This window comes from Oncorhynchus masou, chromosome 29, assembly GCF_036934945.1.
Source record: "Oncorhynchus masou masou isolate Uvic2021 chromosome 29, UVic_Omas_1.1, whole genome shotgun sequence".
Classification (NCBI taxonomy): Eukaryota; Metazoa; Chordata; class Actinopteri; order Salmoniformes; family Salmonidae; genus Oncorhynchus; species Oncorhynchus masou.
In genome coordinates, this window is record NC_088240.1 from 61,561,996 (window position 1) to 61,581,245 (window position 19,250).

Sequence of the window (19,250 nt, forward strand, 5' to 3'; positions counted from 1 at the left end):
ATTCACAGGAAATGCACTGTTAAAGAACATGGACTTTGGCTGGTACTGGGTTTCTTTGATCTGTCTACCTACTGGGTTCTCTTTGAACACTTTGGAATAAAGTCATCTGACCCTGGAAAGGCAAAGCTAAGGATCACGGCAACAAAGTAAGACCGTCTTTTCCAGATGACTCCCCCAGACCCTCTTTTACAGAGCTCGACTTGAAACCACTCAGTTGCTCCAATTTCAATCCGATCTATTGGATTGTCTTGTAGTTGTTACATTTCTGAGCCCTAAAACGATCTTATATCCTTCAGTCGTATACTCACACAAATAAATCATGAAGTAGGGCAGGGATCATCAACTAATGTATATAAAGAAACCTTGAGTGGATGGTCAGGGGGCTGGAACGTAATTACAAATAATTTGAAGACTGCAGATATAATATTTGACTAAAACATAATAATTTCAAACCTTGCTTACATTTGTATATGATCACGTCTCATTATTATGTGTGAAATATTTTGGAACAGATTTAGAAATTGTAAATCACTTGGAGCTGTTTTGCTGTTGTTTTTACAATCTTTTATGTCCAACAATAAAAAAAAAAGATTTACGTTTCATTAATTTTTTTGCTCAGACAACATAATCAAATAAAAATACAATAATTTGGCCCGTGGGCCGCCAGTTGCGGAACCCTGGACTAGGCCAGTACAACATGTTTTGAGAGGAAATAAATCCCATGTAGCCTTGAACATCTACCCTACAATATTCCCAAATCACACTCACAGTTGTCACACTGAATGTCTTCAGTGTCACTCAGAAGCACACACACACACACACAAACACACACAAACACACACACACACACACACACGCACGCACGCACGCACGCACGCACGCATGCACGCACGCACGCACGCACGCACGCACGCACACACACACACACACACACACACACACACACACACACACACACACTTACTGGAGGCAGAAATGCTTCCGTCGTCATATTTGCTCTCCCCCTCTTCTCCATCCATGCCCCCTAACACTAACAGATGGAACCATGAGGCAGCATGTAGAGGGGGATCTGTGTCTGTATGTATGTCTGTCTGTCTGTCTGGGTACAGTACCACCATGCCCATGCTGTTGTTGCTCCCCACTATGTGTGCCACCAGCCTGCCTACCTGGCAGCTCTTCACCTCCTCTGCCCTCCTGTCCCATTCTCTGTTGATTACCACTGTAATGGATTCGCCACTCTCTCACCACCCATCCTGATGCCCTGCCACCGCGACGTGATTAAACCTTCAACTGTGGAAACTTCGAGATGTTGTGACAGGGAAAGGTGTCTACTGTATGTTTGACGAGATGAGTCCCGGCGTTTCTGGCTGCGTTTGGAAAATGTATTGCCCTTGGGGTTCGTGTTCTATCCCAGATACAGGAAAGCTATTCGTTTATGTGTGTTTAGTGTGATTGTGTTAACTCGCATGGAATTTAAATGTGCTATTTGCGGGTTGTCACTGAGCTGAGAAATACTGTGAATTGGAGGAAGAGGGATTTGTATGTAAGTAGGATGACGTATCAAGCTGCAGATTCAAAGCAGACGGTCACCTCTCCCTTGATTGTTTCCGTTGATCAATGAACAAAATAAGCAACTATGGACATGTGGGCACATGTCTGAATGGGTGGATTTCAGTGTGTGTGTGTGTGTGTGTGTGTGTATGTGTGTGTGTGTGTATGTGTGTGTATATGTGTGTATGCGTGTGTGTGTGTGTGTGTGTGTGTGTGTGTGTGTGTGTGTGTGTGTGTGTGTGTGTGTGTGTGTGTGTTCTAAGACAGAACCCCATCCCCTCTCTCCCCTCTCCTCTCATGTTTACTTGGCTCAGCACAGCGGTGGAATCAAAGAGCAGAAACACAGAGGTATGCTCATTCATCTCCTCGCCTGCAGATTGAGGGTGGCAGCCTTTATTGCACCCGACCCCTGGTGTGATCACAGCGAAGAGTGTGTGTCCCCTCCGAGGAGTGTGGCCTCAGGCCTCCCGATCCACAATGAAACACCAGCAAAAGCTGTAGTCTCTACCTGCAATCCTGCAAAGACATCACCAAAGAGAGAGCCGAGAATGGCGCATCTTGTTACACTGACTCATTGAAGGTGGTGTGTTCTAATGTGTGGAGCTGGAACAGATGTGAGGAACTGTGGGTGGTTTATTTGTGGCTAATGAGTTTCTCTCTCATGTAGCTTTCCGTTACTTCATAGAGGATTCAGTGGTCGCATAAATATCAGGAATATGGAAGATGCTCATGGTCTATAAATACAACCCAACGTATGTTTCTTTTAGATCTCATCTGGATCTCATCCAAAAGGTTAGTTGTAAAGACGTTCTCAAATCATTTTCAAAGTAATGTTAATTCAGATGTATTTCTCATTTTGTACGTTTGTGGTCCATATGCTGGACACTACAGGTTTAGCCATGTGGATTCACTGGCAGGCCGGCAGCCCTCATACAGTTTCATCACTCCTATGGTTCACTGAACATCCTTCAGTAGATTGGCTCATGTGTTGGTGTATGCTGATTTATGCTACTGTTCTGGTGTACAAACAAACCTCTCAATTATCCCCCCCCCCCATTTGGTACATTTTCCTGGAACTAATGAATTCTTTGGGGATCTCTTATAGCACCTCCTTCTCTCTCAAGCTATATGATTGTGCAATATGTACTGGCCACTGGCCAATCTTTCAGGGGCCCCTTGATTTGTACAGTTTAGCATCAGTTATTGATATTGGTTCCTTACATTGGCTCTTTGAAATGACAGGGTAGAGAGCTGCACAGCTGGCAGGGGCAAACAGAGTGTATTGCATACATCCACCAACGCAGTGTACATAAAATATGTATGGCTTTTGTCAAGCTTGTGTCTTTCGAAAACTGACACATTGATATCAATATCGTTCAATCTGTTCACACTGCTACCATCTAGAAGGCAAAGACTGTACAGGTGCATCTAAGCTGGTATGGAGAGACTGAAAAACAGCTTCTATCTCCAGGGCATCAGACTGTTAAATAGTCACCACTAGCCAGCCTTTGACCATTACCCTGCTAACCAGCTACCACTCAATACTCAACCCTGTGCCTTAGAGACTGCCGCCCTTTGTACATAGTCATTGAACACTGGTCACTTGAATAATATTTAAATACTGTTTTAAACACACTTCGTATGTACAATGTGTACAAAATATTAATATCTGCTTTTTCCATGACATAGACTGACCAGGTGAATCCAGGTGGATTTTTAAGCCTTGAGACAATTGAGACATGGATTGTGTATGATTTCAGATTATTTTGAACCCAATAAAAATGAATGGTAAATAATGTATTGTGTCATTTTGGAAACACTTTTATTGTAAACACGTCTACATTAATGTAGATGCGACCATGATTTTGGATAATACTGAATGAATTAAATGAATCATGAATAATGTGAGAAATTTACAGACACACATATCCTGCTATTGTAAAAGTGAGAGGTTACCATGTCTTGATAGGATATGATATTTGTGTGTCTAACTTTCTCACTCATTATTCACGATTCATTCAGGACTGTCCGTAATCACGGTAGCATCCACATTGATGTATTTTGAAACATTCTATTCTTATTTACAATAAAAGTGACTCCAAAACGACACAATTCATTATTTACCCTTATTTTCTATTGGGAGACAAAATAATCTGAAACACTACCAACAAATGCATCCAACAAGTTTGATGTAATCATTGTGCGCTAGGAATATGGGACCAAATACTATACATTTGACTACTTTAATACACGTACAAGTGAATTTGTCCCCATACTTTTGGTCCCCTAAAATTGGCGGACTACATTTTGTACAAAAAGTGCTGTAATTTCTAAACAGCTCAGCCGATATGGATCAAAATACCCTCAAATTAAACTTGACAGTCTGCACTTTAACCTCATCGTATCATTTCAAATCCAAGGTGCTGGAGTAGAGCCAAAACACAAAATCACTGTCCCAATACTTTGGGAGCTCACTGTATATTTATAAATTCCTTTATTTTTTGTAGTACCATGTATTGTTAGGTATTACTGCACTGTGGAGCTAGGAACATAAGCATTTCACTGCACCAGCAATAATATCTGCAGAATTTGTGTACCCGACCAATAAAAATGTATTTTATTTCATATGGGACAGTGTACGGTTATGCTGGTAAATAACCATATGGACAAAATCAGCAATTGGTGTGCAATGTTTGAAAACCAAAACCTTTGAGAACATGTATGAGACCTTTACACCAAAGAGAAGCGACAAATTACGAGATTTGTGTCTGTCCCGTGACCACCATTAATAGCCTAGTGTAACGATTCTCTTGAGTTGAAGGAGAGGCGGACCAAAATGCAGCGTGGTTTCTATTCATGGTTCTTTAATAAAGAAAACTATACATGAATAGACTAACAAAAACAATAAACGTGAGAACCTAAAGAGCCCTATCTGGTGCAAACACAGACAGGAACAATCACCCACAAAACCCAACATCAAACAGGCTAACTAAATATGGTTCCCAATCAGAGAATGACTAACGCCTGCCTCTGATTGAGAACCATATCAGGCCAAACATAGAAATAGACAAACTAGACACACAACATAGAATGCCCACTCATATCACACCCTGACCAAACAAAACATAAAAACATACAAAGCAAACTATGGTCAGGGTGTGACAGTACACCCCCCCCAAGTTGCGGACTCCGGCCGCAAAACCTGAACCTATTGGGGAGGGTCTGGGTGGGCATCTGTCCGCGGTGGCGGCTCTGGTGCTGGACGTGGCCCCCACTTCACCATAGTCTTAGTCCACATTGTCCGCTTCCGTGGCCTCCTAACCACGGCGACCCTTCTAAATGACCCCACTGGACACTCTCCCTGGGTCGACCGCCCACCTGTCTCTCTTCTCAAGTCGTGTAGTCCAGACATTGCTGCCTCTCCTGCTGATTTTCACCACGCCGCTTGGTCCTGTTGTGGTGGGTGATTCTGTATCGGCTTTCTTTATGTGAAGGAGAGTCGGACCAAAATGTGGCGTGGCTATTTAGATTCATGTTTTAATGAAAAAAAGAACACTAATCAATACAAAAACAATAAACATACCGTGAAACCCGAAACAGCCTAAACTGGTGCAAACTAACACAAGGAACATGAACAATCACCCACAAAACCCAACACCAAACAGGCTACCTAAATATGGTTCCCAATCAGAGACAATGACTAACACCTGCCTCTGATTGAGAACCATATCAGGCCAAACACAGAAACAGACAAACTAGACACACAACATAGAATGCCCACTCATATCACACCCTGACCAAACAAAACATAGTAACCTACAAAGCAAACTATGGTCAGGGTGTGACACCTAGCAACCGTGTCCCAGAGGTTCCGTAATCTCCCCATCTGTCCAATTAACAGAGGGGGGAGCTGTCAGGGGAACACGGAGGGGGGAAATGAGTGGGATTGGAGCATTAGCACTGTGGATGGAAATTCTTGAGATTGGGATCACAGTTCTCTCCCCTCCAGTTGACACGGTGGCTATTTCTGTGGCTCCAGGTTAACACTTTTCTCCCTGCCCTTTTCTGACTCGTGATTTCATTAGGTGCAACGCCACTCGTCACTCTGGTGTAGCGCGGGGACCAACTGGGCTCGTGTTCCTGTAATAGTGACACGAGGAATGTAAAAGGCTATACAATTGCATTTAGTGAGCTTAACCCTGGTGTGTAATTAAACGAAGAGATGAAGCAGAAACCTTACGTGACGAATATATTGGTTTCGGGAGAACAGAGTTTCTGAGGAAGTTGATGTTTCTTGTAGAGAATGATGTTCTCTTTCGTCTTCCACTCATGGCAGGATCATTAGGCAATGTGCTGCTGGATCAAGTTCACTGTCGTAAAAAATACCTTTACCTCTCTTAAATCCTTTGACAGTTTCCAGCAGTTCTTTGGAGAGTATGCTATAACGTCAATGCAGTACACCCAATACTTATTTTCTCTTTATTTTATCCTCAAAGATGCCACAGCCTGAACACCGGTCATGTTCACTGGCATAGCATGCAGCGGAGTCCCTGAATCCTAATTCAAAGGATTTGTTCTTAGTTACGGAGTTGACATTGAGATGATTACCTCATCCCCGCTCGCTGTATTTGTCCTTTCTTCCGCATCTATGCAGGAAATATCACATCATGCAGAAAATATTGTCCAAAGCAACATGTACATACACAGTATGCTCATGCAACACATAGGCACTGTGAAGAAGATATTCTGGTTTCATCATTTATATTTATTAAAATCAAGTTACATATTTAAGAGCATGTTGTGTTTTGTGTATGTATTTAGTTATTCACTTACAAACCTTCAACAGTTCCAAGTTAACGTATCCACCATCTGAACCTTTACGCAAATTGTGTTTATGTGCTTAATTGTTTCTTTGTTTCTATTGGCTGAACGCTAACGATGTGGCTAATTGTCACAGTTGTTTTGACCTTGGTGATAAGTTCACCTGCCATTTTAGCTGTGCCCAAATGTTGGTCAGGGGATGTCTTTTAAGTTAGGTGAGCCACGGTTTTAGTTGCCAATGTTTTTATGGTTTATGGTTCTAACTTGTTCTGGAGTTGCAGTTTTGTAATAAATATAAGACTGTTGAACAGTTATCTCAGTCTTTGTTTTAAGCTTTTTCAAGTGGTTGAGCACTTCCACAAGCACACAAGTGCTTTCTCGTGATCCAGGATGTGATATTTGAAGCTGGGTGAATGCTTGTGAGAATTTATGAGTCTCTCTGATGTTGACATGCTCTCTTCTCTACGTGTCAATGAAACGGCTCAAATTAGAGGGAGAGAGAACCTTGGATCCTCTGGGAACGGGAGTTGTCAATCATTATTTCTATTCTTAGCATCGGAAACAATGTCTGGATGGGTGAGAATGGCTAACAAGCTCTATCTACTGCAATGAATCAGTGGTACAGATGCTTGGTGAAAACTCACTAACCATTTCAATTGCAGTGTTTTCGGGATTGGAGGATAAGTGTTCATTTGGAAAGAATTGGACTCAACAAGTGATCGACCAATCCAGGCAAGCAACACACTGAAACATTTTGAGTCAAATGCCCAGCCAGATCAATACCTACAGAATGAACAGAACATTTAATACAAGAATCCAGAAATATTGACAGGGAAATCAGAGGACGATAAACGATAAAATCATCACTACTTTGCCCTTTCACTATATGCTTCTCTTGTAAACATAATATAACATTATTTGCCAACATCCTAAAAAGACCTCACAGTGGACTTCTCTCAATTTGAGAACTGAGATCTCGGTAAACGTCTCAACACTTTGCTGAGACTGCAGCGAAACCTCCCTCAACCTCACCGTCATGCTCTCTGAAACCGTTCCCTCAACCTCACCGTCGTGCTCTCTGAAACCGTTCCCCCAACCTCACCGTCATGCTCTCTGAAACCGTTCCCTCAACCTCACCGTCATGCTCTCTGAAACCGTTCCCTCAACCTCACCGTCATGCTCTCTGAAACCGTTACCTCAACCTCACCGTCATGCTCTCTGAAACCGTTCCCCCAACCTCACCGTCATGCACTCTGAAACCGTTCCCTCAACCTCACCGTCATGCACTCTGAAACCGTTCCCCCAACCTCACCGTCATGCTCTCTGAAACCGTTCCCCGAACCTCACCGTCATGCTCTCTGAAACCGTTCCCCCTACCTCACCGTCATGCTCTCTGAAACCGTTCCCTCAACCTCACCGTCATGCTCTCTGAAACCGTTCCTCAACCTCACCGTCATGCTCTCTGAAACCGTTCCCTCAACCTCACCGTCATGCTCTCTGAAACCGTTACCTCAACCTCACCGTCATGCTCTCTGAAACCGTTCCCCCAACCTCACCGTCATGCACTCTGAAACCGTTCCCTCAACCTCACCGTCATGCACTCTGAAACCGTTCCCCCAACCTCACCGTCATGCTCTCTGAAACCGTTCCCCGAACCTCACCGTCATGCTCTCTGAAACCGTTCCCCCTACCTCACCGTCAAGCTCTCTGAAACCGTTCCCCCAACCTCACCATCATGCACTCTGAAACCGTTCCCTCAACCTCACCGTCATGCTCTCTGAAACCGTTCCCCCAACCTCGCCGTCATGCACTCTGAAACCGTTCCCCCAACCTCACCGTCATGCTCTCTGAAACCGTTCCCTCAACCTCACCGTCATGCTCTCTGAAACCGTTCCCTCAACCTCACCGTCATGCGCTCTGAAACCGTTCCCCCAACTTCACCGTCATGCGCTCTGAAACCGTTCCCCTAACCTCACCGTCATGCTCTCTGAAACCGTTCCCTCAACCTCACCGTCATGCTCTCTGAAACCGTTCCCTCAACCTCACCGTCATGCTCTCTGAAACCGTTCCCCCAACCTCACCGTCATGCACTCTGAAACCGTTCCCTCAACCTCACCGTCATGCTCTCTGAAACCGTTCCCTCAACCTCACCGTCATGCACTCTGAAACCGTTCCCCCAACCTCACCGTCATGCACTCTGAAACCGTTCCCTCAACCTCACCGTCATGCGCTCTGAAACCGTTCCCCCAACCTCACTGTCAAGTGCTCTGAACCGTTCCCCTAACCTCACTGTCATGCGCTCTGAAACCGTTCCCCCAACCTCACTGTCATGCGCTCTGAAACCGTTCCCCCAATCTCACTGTCATGCGCTCTGAAACCGTTCCCCTAACCTCACTGTCATGCTCTCTGAAACCGTTCCCCCAACCTCACTGTCATGCGCTCTGAAACCGTTCCCCCAACCTCACTGTCATGCTCTCTGAAACCGTTCCCCCAACCTCACTGTCATGCTCTCAGAAACCGTTCTCCCAACCTCACTGTCATGCTCTCTGAAACTGTTCCCCCAACCTCACTGTCATGCTCTCTGAAACCGTTCCCCCAACCTTACTGTCATGCTCCCTGAAACCGTTCCCCCAACCTCACTGTCATGCTCTCTGAAACCGTTCCCCCAACCTCACTGTCATGCTCTCTGAAACCGTTCCCCCAACCTCACTGTCATGCTCTCTGAAACCGTTCCCCCAACCTTACTGTCATGCTCTCTGAAACCGTTCCCCCAACCTCACTGTCATGCTCTCTGAAACCGTTCCCCCAACCTCACTGTCATGCTCTCTGAAACCGTTCCCCCAACCTCACTGTCATGCTCTCTGAAACCATTCCCCCAACAATCACTAGAACTGGATCTCCCAAGGGACCAATAGCTAGAATCAATAAATTAAAAGGTAGAATTAGTTTGCCTGGAGAAAGAACAGGTGTGAGAGGAAACTACTCTCGTTGGCACACACTTCCTGCACTCAAAGGCCTTTGCATCTGTCATCTGGCATGTTGTCTCTGTATTGTGAGTGATAAGATCTAGGTCCTCTGGCTTTAGATGGTTCAATTGAATGATGGTGAATTATAGCGTGACACGTTTCTATTCTTGATGTCAGGGCTTGCATGCCATGTACATACATTATGTACAGTGCTACATAATCTGACATTCAGATTTGGTATTCACACAGACAGACATATTCTAATGAGGGCTTTTAAGAGTACTATTGCATTTAAGAGGAATCAATGGTAATTTGTTTTGATTAGGAGACATGATACAAAAGAAAGTTAATGTCTTTCACCCCGAAGGTGTATTTTTATTGCTGTTTACATCGTACATCTCACAGCTGATATGAAATGAAAGGAAACATGAAACGAGTTGACAGAAAGCTGTGTGCCTGCCTAAGTGTGAATGCAGTCTGTTTTGGCCCAACATGTGTGTGTGTGTGCATGTGTGTGTGTGTATGTGTATGTGTGTGTGTGTGTGTACTGTGTGTACTGTGCTAGGCTTGGCTGGGATATCCACTCTCTACCAACACCTCCCACACTCCTACTCAATCCAAAAGAATAGTGCTGCTGGATCACAATCCAAGAGGGATCCCCATAGGCCTAGGAAAGAGAGTCCACACCTCGTGTTCCAAGTTTAGCCACTAGCGTCCTAGAAGTGTTATTTTCCCATCCTGCACTAATTAGAAGCACAAGCATCCCAGCTGTGGAGTTTAATTATCAACCCAACACGACCATTTCTCACCATTTCTGTTGTATTATATAGGCATTAATTGATTAGAATCATGTTTCATCCGCTAACATCCATCTTAGATCCTTCTCAATCGTAACAGGTCACATGATGATTTTGTGGACCCACACGACATTGTCGTGAATTGAGGACCGCTCAGCCTATTCCTGTCCTTGTCTTTTCTTGTGTCCTGATCGAAACAAAGATCTTGTTTACACTAACATGTCAACATCTCTCTCTGATCAGGATCGATGTTAGCAACTCTAAACTTTGTCTAATCTATGATTAGTGCCTGGGGTGAAAAGGACACGCTGGCCATTGACTGCCAAAACGACCAATGAAGAGCGATGTTTAGTCTGAAGTATGGTACTGTATATGTTCCCACCACCTTTACAGATGGGTTGTCCCCTTTGAAGTTACCTGTCATATGATCAACAAATGTAACTGAGTTGATATGAACTACCAACCGTTGCTGGGATCATAGAGAATAACCTCCGAGTGTTATTGAGAATTACTAGTATTTTGTCTTCAGAGCTCTGTAATGGGAGCATTATAAGATTATAGGATTAATGTAATTTTTTAAGCGGTGACTTCCTAATTGTATTGTTCTCTACACACGCTTAGTAATAGTTTCCGGGCCCACAAAACAATCATTTGTTTTTCACTTTCTATTTCTAATTTCATCCATGACCTGCTGTGGACTATCAGCTATAAAATTAAATTGTTAAACCTTCATGTTGCTCTTAATTGTGCTGCATTTGGCTGCCTTTTAGAACATGTGTGTTAGTTTGGCAGACACCTCCTCAGTACCCATTGTAAATCCTCATTCTATGAAGTTTCCTAGTGTTGTGTTACTTTACTATTGCATTGAGATGTAGAGAATGATGCATCGTAGGCAGCAGTAATCTAATCTTAGGCGGAGGCGCTCCAGAGGGTGGGGGATCTCACTGTGTGATTGGAGCATTTATCTCAATAAAGTGACAGGTACATTATCAAATCTCTGGCCCTGGAGCTACAGTCACACACACGCGTGCAGCCAATCAGACGGGAACACGGCACATGCAGACTCGCCCACTTGTGCATGCACCCACACGTTCACACATGCACACACGTGCACACATACAACACAAACACACTGTACTGGCACACACATTCATGCCAAGAGCACTTTTAACTCCAAAATTGACTAACAACAATAGCAGACACAAATAGTGAAGAGTTGGTCACATAAAGCATTAGCTTAACATTAGACAGATGATATTCTGTATATGCATGTATGGACTGTTTATGCCCCCAGGGTTATAGCAATAACAATGACAGTATGATTTTCCCTGCTAAAGGAGAAACAAGATACCCTGCCTCTTTTCATGGTATCCGTGCAGGCTTCCTAGCAACACATGCAACTGTTTTTACAACCCAGCTCACTTCCTGTAAAGTGCAACTCTTCCTCGCAGACTAACGGCTGGCTTTTTTTTAAGGGCAGATTATAGTCAATGAAACCCCTCTCTCACCCCTCATCCTCTACCACACCAAGGAAGTCTTCCATGGAAGTGCCTCTTTAGATTGGAGTCAACAATGTGCTCCTAACTGCCTTGCTATTAATATTTAACTGCAGTGCCAAGCACCAAGGGGCACGTTCTCTCTCTGTCATTTGTCTTATCCTTACTCTTTTCTTTCAATATGGTGGATTTTTTTCGCTTGAAATGCAGTTTTTCTGGCATAATTTCAGGGGGCTTTGTTATTTTATTGCAAGTGGCTTTCAAATGTTTTACATGGATTAGGATATTTTAACTAAAACCTGTGACGATGTTATTTCATTATTTTCTGGATTATATTTCATATTTCAGTGGTTTACATTGTGTTTTGGTATAAATAAAGATGACGTTAGTCCATATTTTTTTAATTATTTTTTTACAACTCGTTTAATCTCGTAAAGTGGTCAGCATATAGGCTACATTGCAGCACGTGTGATTATTTGTATCCCAGTTCAATAAGCGCTTGTGTTGATGGAAGTCCAAAATATACATCGAAATCCATTCCATTCTATTACTTTGCATAATGGAAGTCTATTCCGCTGTGAAATGTGTTTATTATGTCCTCCCGCCATTTATCCTTTCTATAACTATTGTTTAAAAAAACACTGCAGTCTGCTCCCAGATGAAGAGACAGAATCAGTTAGAATTTGTGGAAGTAATCGATCAAAATGTCCAACCTCTGAACTTCAAATGTCAACATGCCAATTTTATGAATGGTAGATTGTTGATTTGGTCCAATTACTGTGTCAGACCACCTTACAATAGATATCATACACGTGTTATCTGAAAACAGCTTTCTTCCTTTCATTGAAACATGATTCAGTGGCTTGTGACTAATTGCGGCAGGATTTACTGTTGGTTATCTGGTTTACCTTTCCTGTGTTCTCATAAAGCACGCCTGTCAGAGCTGCATGATGAATATCACCGCAAAGCAGGAGGGACACTCCCATCCCTATCCCATTATTTAAAGGCCACTGACTGCTCCTCCCACAACATCCTGCCTCAAACTGGGGTAAGAGAACGTTTGGGCATCAACATAAACTCCCATAACACACATAAGAGATCCATGTGAAATGATGAGGTTTATTGATTGTGTTCTTACTGTTACTGACAGCTTGGACACATTTCCTGACAGATTTCTAAGTGGAGCATGGACCATTGCGTTTTACCTTTTGAAATGTGTCTGCTGTTGAATGCATTGACAGTCGGATTTTGACAGACACACTTGAATGGGCGGTTTGTGAAAAATGCCAAAAATATCTTGTCACTGCAGGAGTGACAAATGAGTCTGTCTCCTACACAAGCTGCAGTGCAGTATTCCACCTTCGGTTTGTTATTGATCACTGAAATTAATGATTTAATTAGCTGAATCCAATGAGATGACTAGCAGATGGTAACCATGACACTTGTTTATGAAGATTGCATGGCATCAATAATGACATGGAGTCCGCACAATGTTTCCTATTTGTGAAAAATATAATTAAATGGAAGAAACTGTTGAACATTGTATATGTTAAATCGGATGTCTGCCTCAGAGTTACGTGCGGTGCTGTATGTTGTGCTTGATGAATCAAAATCATCAAATCCCTTTAAACCATGGAAGCGTCATTGTGGTATTCCAGCTAATGACATTCAGGTCAATTGTGAGAGGAAGAGCTTTAGTCAATGGATTGTAGCTTAGCGAAACATGGCCAAGAGCACAGATCACACTGAACATAGGGTTGGTAATTATCCATGAAATGTTAAGCAGCTCAAAGTTTTTCAGCAGACATTAAGTGGTAGCCTCTGGTCTCTTCCTTCTCCTCAGACATATTTTTCTCATCTTCATTATAACCCATGATTTACAATTTGGTGTTGTTTATAAAGAAAAAAGAAGCTCAATGTTCATTTGGAAGTGAAATGAAGTGTCTGACCATACTTTAGTAACTTAAGAACTTATGATGCATTCTCTTCAAATGCAGACTTCTGTACTACCCCTTAGGAATATGTGGAGATTGCCTCTTCATCCTTTGTCTTTCCATGGTCTCTCTGAAGGGATACATAGTTTGGCCTTGTGGAATGCTCATCCGATTGTTTTCAAGCTTTTTGGCTAGATTGTTTGTAGGCCTTTTAGCTAACTAATTGCTCTACTGGGTTTAACAGGGGCTCAACTTGGCATGTTCAATATGTTGACGTTCATCTCCGCTAAGGGTTATAAGCAATTGTATTTAAGAGGGCTTTTTGTATCCCATTTCACTCTGTGCTGCAACTGAACTTTACTCATAGTTGGGTATGGTAGTTTGGGGATACAAGGTCCTCGACTCGCTTTCATTTTACAGTTATTTTTTATAGCTTTGGCCATCTGAGATGTGATAGCACTTTATTTTAAGTGGTTTTCCTAAAGCAAACCTAATATGCTCATAATAGCACCTGTCCAACCTGGTCCTGACATTCTGTAGAATGACAGACGTTTTGAGTGCTCTATGAGACACCTAAACCAGAAGTTACGACAGGAATTTCTTGGCAACAGGACTACCACTAGTATCTGTCAGACAGAAAGGACAGCTCAAAATAATCCCTGACCTTGGCAGTAAGTAGCTCCTGTCTTAGAAGGATCAATAACAAGCAAACACGACCAAGTGAATAGCTCTGTGTGACTCCATCCTCAGTGAGGATGACCCTGTGGGAGCCAAAACATGTCTGTTCATTAATGAACACATGGGGACAGAGAGATCCGACTGGCTCTCCAACAGTGGGGATATAACATTTCTTACTCCAGCCTAATCTGCTGCTTAGAGTTGGGAGTATGTACACTTGAGCCTATGGGAGATCTGTTAAGGCTCTTGGACATTATGTAAAAATTTTAACTAGGATCACAAAAGAAAGAAAAATCTCCCCTGAGTTATATATTCAAGCAATAAGGCCCGAGAGGGTGTGGTATATGGCCAATGTATCACGGCTAAGGGCTGTTCTTAAACACGACGCAAAGCGGAGTGCCTGGATACAGCCCTTAGCTATGGTACATTGGCCATATACCACAAAGCCCCAGAGGTGCCTTATTGCTATTATAAACTGGTTACTAACGCAATTAGAGAAGTACAAATAGATGTTTAGTCATACCGGTGGTATACGGTCTGATATACCACGGCAAATCATTTTGCTAAGGTTTCATTTACTCAGGCAAACAGAACATAGGGATAAGCCTTGGGAATGCTCCAGATAGTTTACCCCCTGCCTCTTTTGTGCCGAATACCCCAGACACCCCATTTCATAAGGCTATTAAATGAACCCCAATCTTCTTTCTCGGTTGTCCTATGCTATCACTAGCCTGCGGATAACAGCGTCAGAGCACAACATTGTCACGGATTAGGTTGAGCTGAATGACTCAATGAACAACACTACTATTAAGCCGCAGCTTTTTTACTGTGATGAGGTTTGGCGTGGGGGTAAAAGTCAGAGAAAGCTCTTGTGTTACGGCTTCAATGGAGACTTCATTCAGAGTAATAATGTGGAGCTGAAAGGAGAGCTATAGTAGAATAGCTGATTTACTAATCTTTTAGTGCATGAATTGTCAATGTGCTATATGCCTCTGTCAGCGGGTATGAAGGCATGGTCGGGGTTCTCTATGACATTACTGGTAGACATTACTGGTCTCCATCGATCCGTCCACTGCGCCTGTGGATGATATTTGTATGGTTTGCTTTTTCCAAATGATTCATAAACTGCCGCCCCTAAAATAATCAATTTCCCATCAATTGATATACTGTATATAGTGTGCACTGTATCCACTTTACCATTTGATGTAAAAAGAAATACAAAAAATAAAATGTTATTTTAACCCTATCTGTGTTGTGTTCCCAAGGGCCATGGGGCAGATGTATGGGCAGTGACTGTGGTCCAGGTGGCAGCCAGAGTCGGGCTGTGTGGTGTGCCCACGTGGACGGCTGGACCACCCTCCACACCAACTGTGACCAGTCCCAGCGGCCTTCCAACCAGCAGAACTGCTTCCGTGTGTGCGACTGGCACAAGGACCTTTACGACTGGAAACTGGGTGCCTGGAACCAGTGTGTGTCCGTGTCAGCAAGGACCTTTGGGGGCATGCGCCCATACGTATGCCATGGGGGTGAGGAGGGCATTCAGACCCGGGAGGTGGGCTGCGTACTAAAGTCAGACGAGTCTCCCGGAGACGACAACATCTGTGAGTACTTTGAGCCCAAGCCTCGACTAGAGCAGGCCTGCCTCATCCCCTGCCCTCAGGACTGTGTGGTGTCAGAATTCACCCCCTGGACGTCCTGCTCAAAAACCTGTGGAACCGGCCTAAAGAACCGCGTGCGCAGTGTCCTGGTGCCTCCGCTCTTCGGGGGTTCCGCCTGCCCCAACCTGACTGAGTTCCAGACCTGTAAGCCAGGGCCTTGTAAGGGGCCTGAGGGGGTGTACAGCCTCAGGGTGGGGCCCTGGATGCCCTGTTCTCTCCCCATTTCCCGGCCGGTGCGGCAGGCCAAGCGTAGGAAGGGTAAAGGGGAGGCCAGGGAGAAGCCTGGGGTCAAAGACCCTGATACTAGGGAGCTGATCCAGAAGAAACGGACCAGGAACCGGCTCAACAGGCAGGAGAGCCCCTTCTGGGACATCCAGCTGGGATACCAGAGTCGTACGGTGTCCTGTGCACACAGGAACGGGAGCACGGTGGGACTCAGGTAAGTGGCTCAGCATCAGTATTTCAGGGTCTGGGGTAATACTGGTGCCTTAGTTTGTGCCTGTGTGCTGGTTGTCCTTTAAAATTGTACCTTTGGTCTAAATGGGAAAACCATGATATGTCATTGGTCAAAGGAAACCATGTGTTTTTGTCCTTTCAGAACTGTAATTCATCATAGTGAGTTATCTCTTGGCTTGTCCTTAAATAACACGCAATCTTAAAATAGGCACAAACCTGCCACATGTCTAAACAGGCCTTTGCAAGGGGTTGTTTTTATCTTCTTCAGAACTGTAAGCACAGTATTGTGTTTTGAGGTGATGTACTGTACTGATGTACAGTGGATGACAGGTAAGGGAATGGTTATTTGTCTCTGCTTTGCTGTCAAAGCAATGGAACACTCCCACTTTCTGATGTCTACTTTCAACGGTGGAGATGACAACTATATTCAATGGTGCTCATTCCGTGATTGAATCTTAGCCAGCACTTTGTAAAGCACTTTGAAAAGTCTTCTGTGATCTTTGACTGTAAAAGAGCAGGGTGAGTTGCATCAAGCACATCATTGTATTGGTATTGTTACGTGTGCAAGTGAGGAAAGATAAAAGAATTTCAAATCAAAAAGCTTGATTATTAAGAGTAATTTCAGTTCAACTTAAAAAAGTAGAGTCATTTATTTTTAAATGCGGTTGACCAAATACTTTCACATTAGGAGTATGGTTCAGGCTATCAATGACTCAGGTTCTTCACATACTATTATCTTATATACGATATACAGTAGACAAGACAGCATGTGTGCCCTTTCTTGCCTTAAAGCTTTTTCTTTTGTGTTGAATGATGTCTTTGTTTTATGCTGTGACAATAACTTCAAATGTCAGCACAGTACAGTACCTCTCATCTTAGAATCCATGAGGTCTTTCATCTCTAGCAAGGAGAAATACAGTCTCCGTTATATAGCCTTACATCCATATTATGTATGTGTCCCATGCTACAGATTTGATCAATTATGTACTAAATATATTCATTAATGCGCTGTTGGGGCCAATTTCTCAACAGTGGCTGGGATCAAATATTTCAAAAGAACCGTGAAAACAAATCTCACGCCCTTGGGAATGTAAATATTAATCTTTGACTTGTTTATTTCTGGTTCTGAAATATTTATTGTTGTTTTTGCCACTCCAGAAAAGTGGAACAAACTTCCCAGCAAACCAACATTGTTTCTGTGAAAGTTCCCAGAACATTTGTTAGGTTGCGGCAATGTTCTCATAGCACAAAAACTGTCCAGTTGCGATGATGATTATACAATATTTGTATAAAACACTTGCCTGATGTTGCAATACCATTCCCAGAACGTTGCCCTCATATTTTGTTGCAGCGGTTTGTTATAAAAACTTTACTGGTACATTGTGTTATTACATTATCTGGAAACCTAATGAGAACATTTGGGGGAATGTTCTGTGATGGTTGTTACAGATGTTATGCATAACATTGTCATGAATGTTAAGAGAACATTCCAAGGATATTTCCTTTAAAACATTTTTTGAATAAAATATAAATGTTCTTATCAAAAACATTCTTTGTATGTTTTTGGGATGTTATCATCCTAATGTTAGATAAAAACCCGAACTAGAACTTAATGAGAATCTTAGCTAATGTTCTGGGAATGTTCCCGGTTTGCTGGGTTCTCTCTGAAGCGATATCCAGTGAATCTAGTCAGTCGTCCTCCGAACATCTTGCTGACTTCATTTCCCATGTTGTTTGATGTACATCTGTCATCATTGGGCCACAGCTTTCTCTTGAATCATTAGACTTTGTTTTAGCCTGGTTGTAGAATAGTGGCTTTTTCATGTAATCATATGAAAACAGAATGCATGTGTGGGCTATTTACTGTAGAGTTCCAGCTTACATGTTGGCCTCTGAAGTTTCCATTTACCACCAGAAGCACTTCGAGAAAGTATCACTTTACATCTTTTAGCTTATGCTTGTGTTTCTCTTCACTGGCCACACTGGCCTTCCAACCATTCCACTCTGTTTTCTAAACTGTGTTTTCATCAAGGCGTTAAAAAGATTGTTAAAAGTTTTCGCCCAGAGTTTCACATTCCCTGACCCACATAGTACAGCCGGTTTTGTAGGCTTCAATTGTACAACATGTTTCTTAGCCAAAGCCTCGTGTAATGAGCACGTTTGGGTTCAGTGTGGATATTCTTCAGAAACCAAACTCTGTTTTGTGGAATTTCATGGCATTTCTTGTTGTTTGTCGTATAACCGTTATTAGTTTTAAAATGAGAGGTTTGAGTGTTTTTGAAATATTATTACTCTCTTCTTTCAAGTGAAATTGTTTGTCTGTCCCCGATCTGTCTGACTGACGGAGATGTTTTTAAAGTATGACTACTTTACAGACTTTTAACTCCCTACAACAACGCAGAATGTAATAAAAATACTTAAAGAGATCGAGATGCCGTGAAAAGGGTCAATGGAAGCGAGCCATTATCCTCACTGTGTCACAGAACCTTTGTCAGCGTGCCTTGCTGGCAGCACAACGGAGCTTCGTCGTGATGTCACACCTGCAGGCCCACCACATCAACGAATTCAAAGGTATCTTTAATCTGTGGAGACAGAGGGGTTAAAAACACAAGTCAGGCTCTTTTTCAAGCGTTTTTCAAACCAGTTTCACTCGTTTCTAGCAGAAGCGTGAGAAGCTAGAGGTGAAGTGTGGCATCGGCGTCACCTAAATGAGAGGTTTCTAAATGAAGCCGAACTGTAATTAGCAGTAAAAGCTCGTCAGCCGCAGCGCCTCAGGGAAAGGCAATGCACGCAACAGAGCAAGGAACAGAAAATGGTCGGCATTAATTGCTAATCATTTAAAGGAGCTTAAAGAGGCAGCGTTTATTCATTAGCTCTAATTGCAAGTTGAATG

At 43.1% G+C, this 19,250-nt stretch overlaps 1 protein-coding gene across 1 annotated transcript in view; it reads left to right on the plus strand.

Annotated features, from left to right (window-relative positions):
• LOC135519676 (thrombospondin type-1 domain-containing protein 7A-like) overlaps positions 1–19,250 on the plus strand; it is a 93,882-nt gene that overhangs the window by 14,665 nt on the left and 59,967 nt on the right. Inside the window, exons 2-3 of the mRNA XM_064944913.1 lie at positions 15,243–15,283; positions 15,509–16,340. Coding sequence (XP_064800985.1) covers positions 15,243–15,283; positions 15,509–16,340 — 873 coding nt within the window. The remainder of the gene's footprint in view (positions 1–15,242; positions 15,284–15,508; positions 16,341–19,250) is intronic.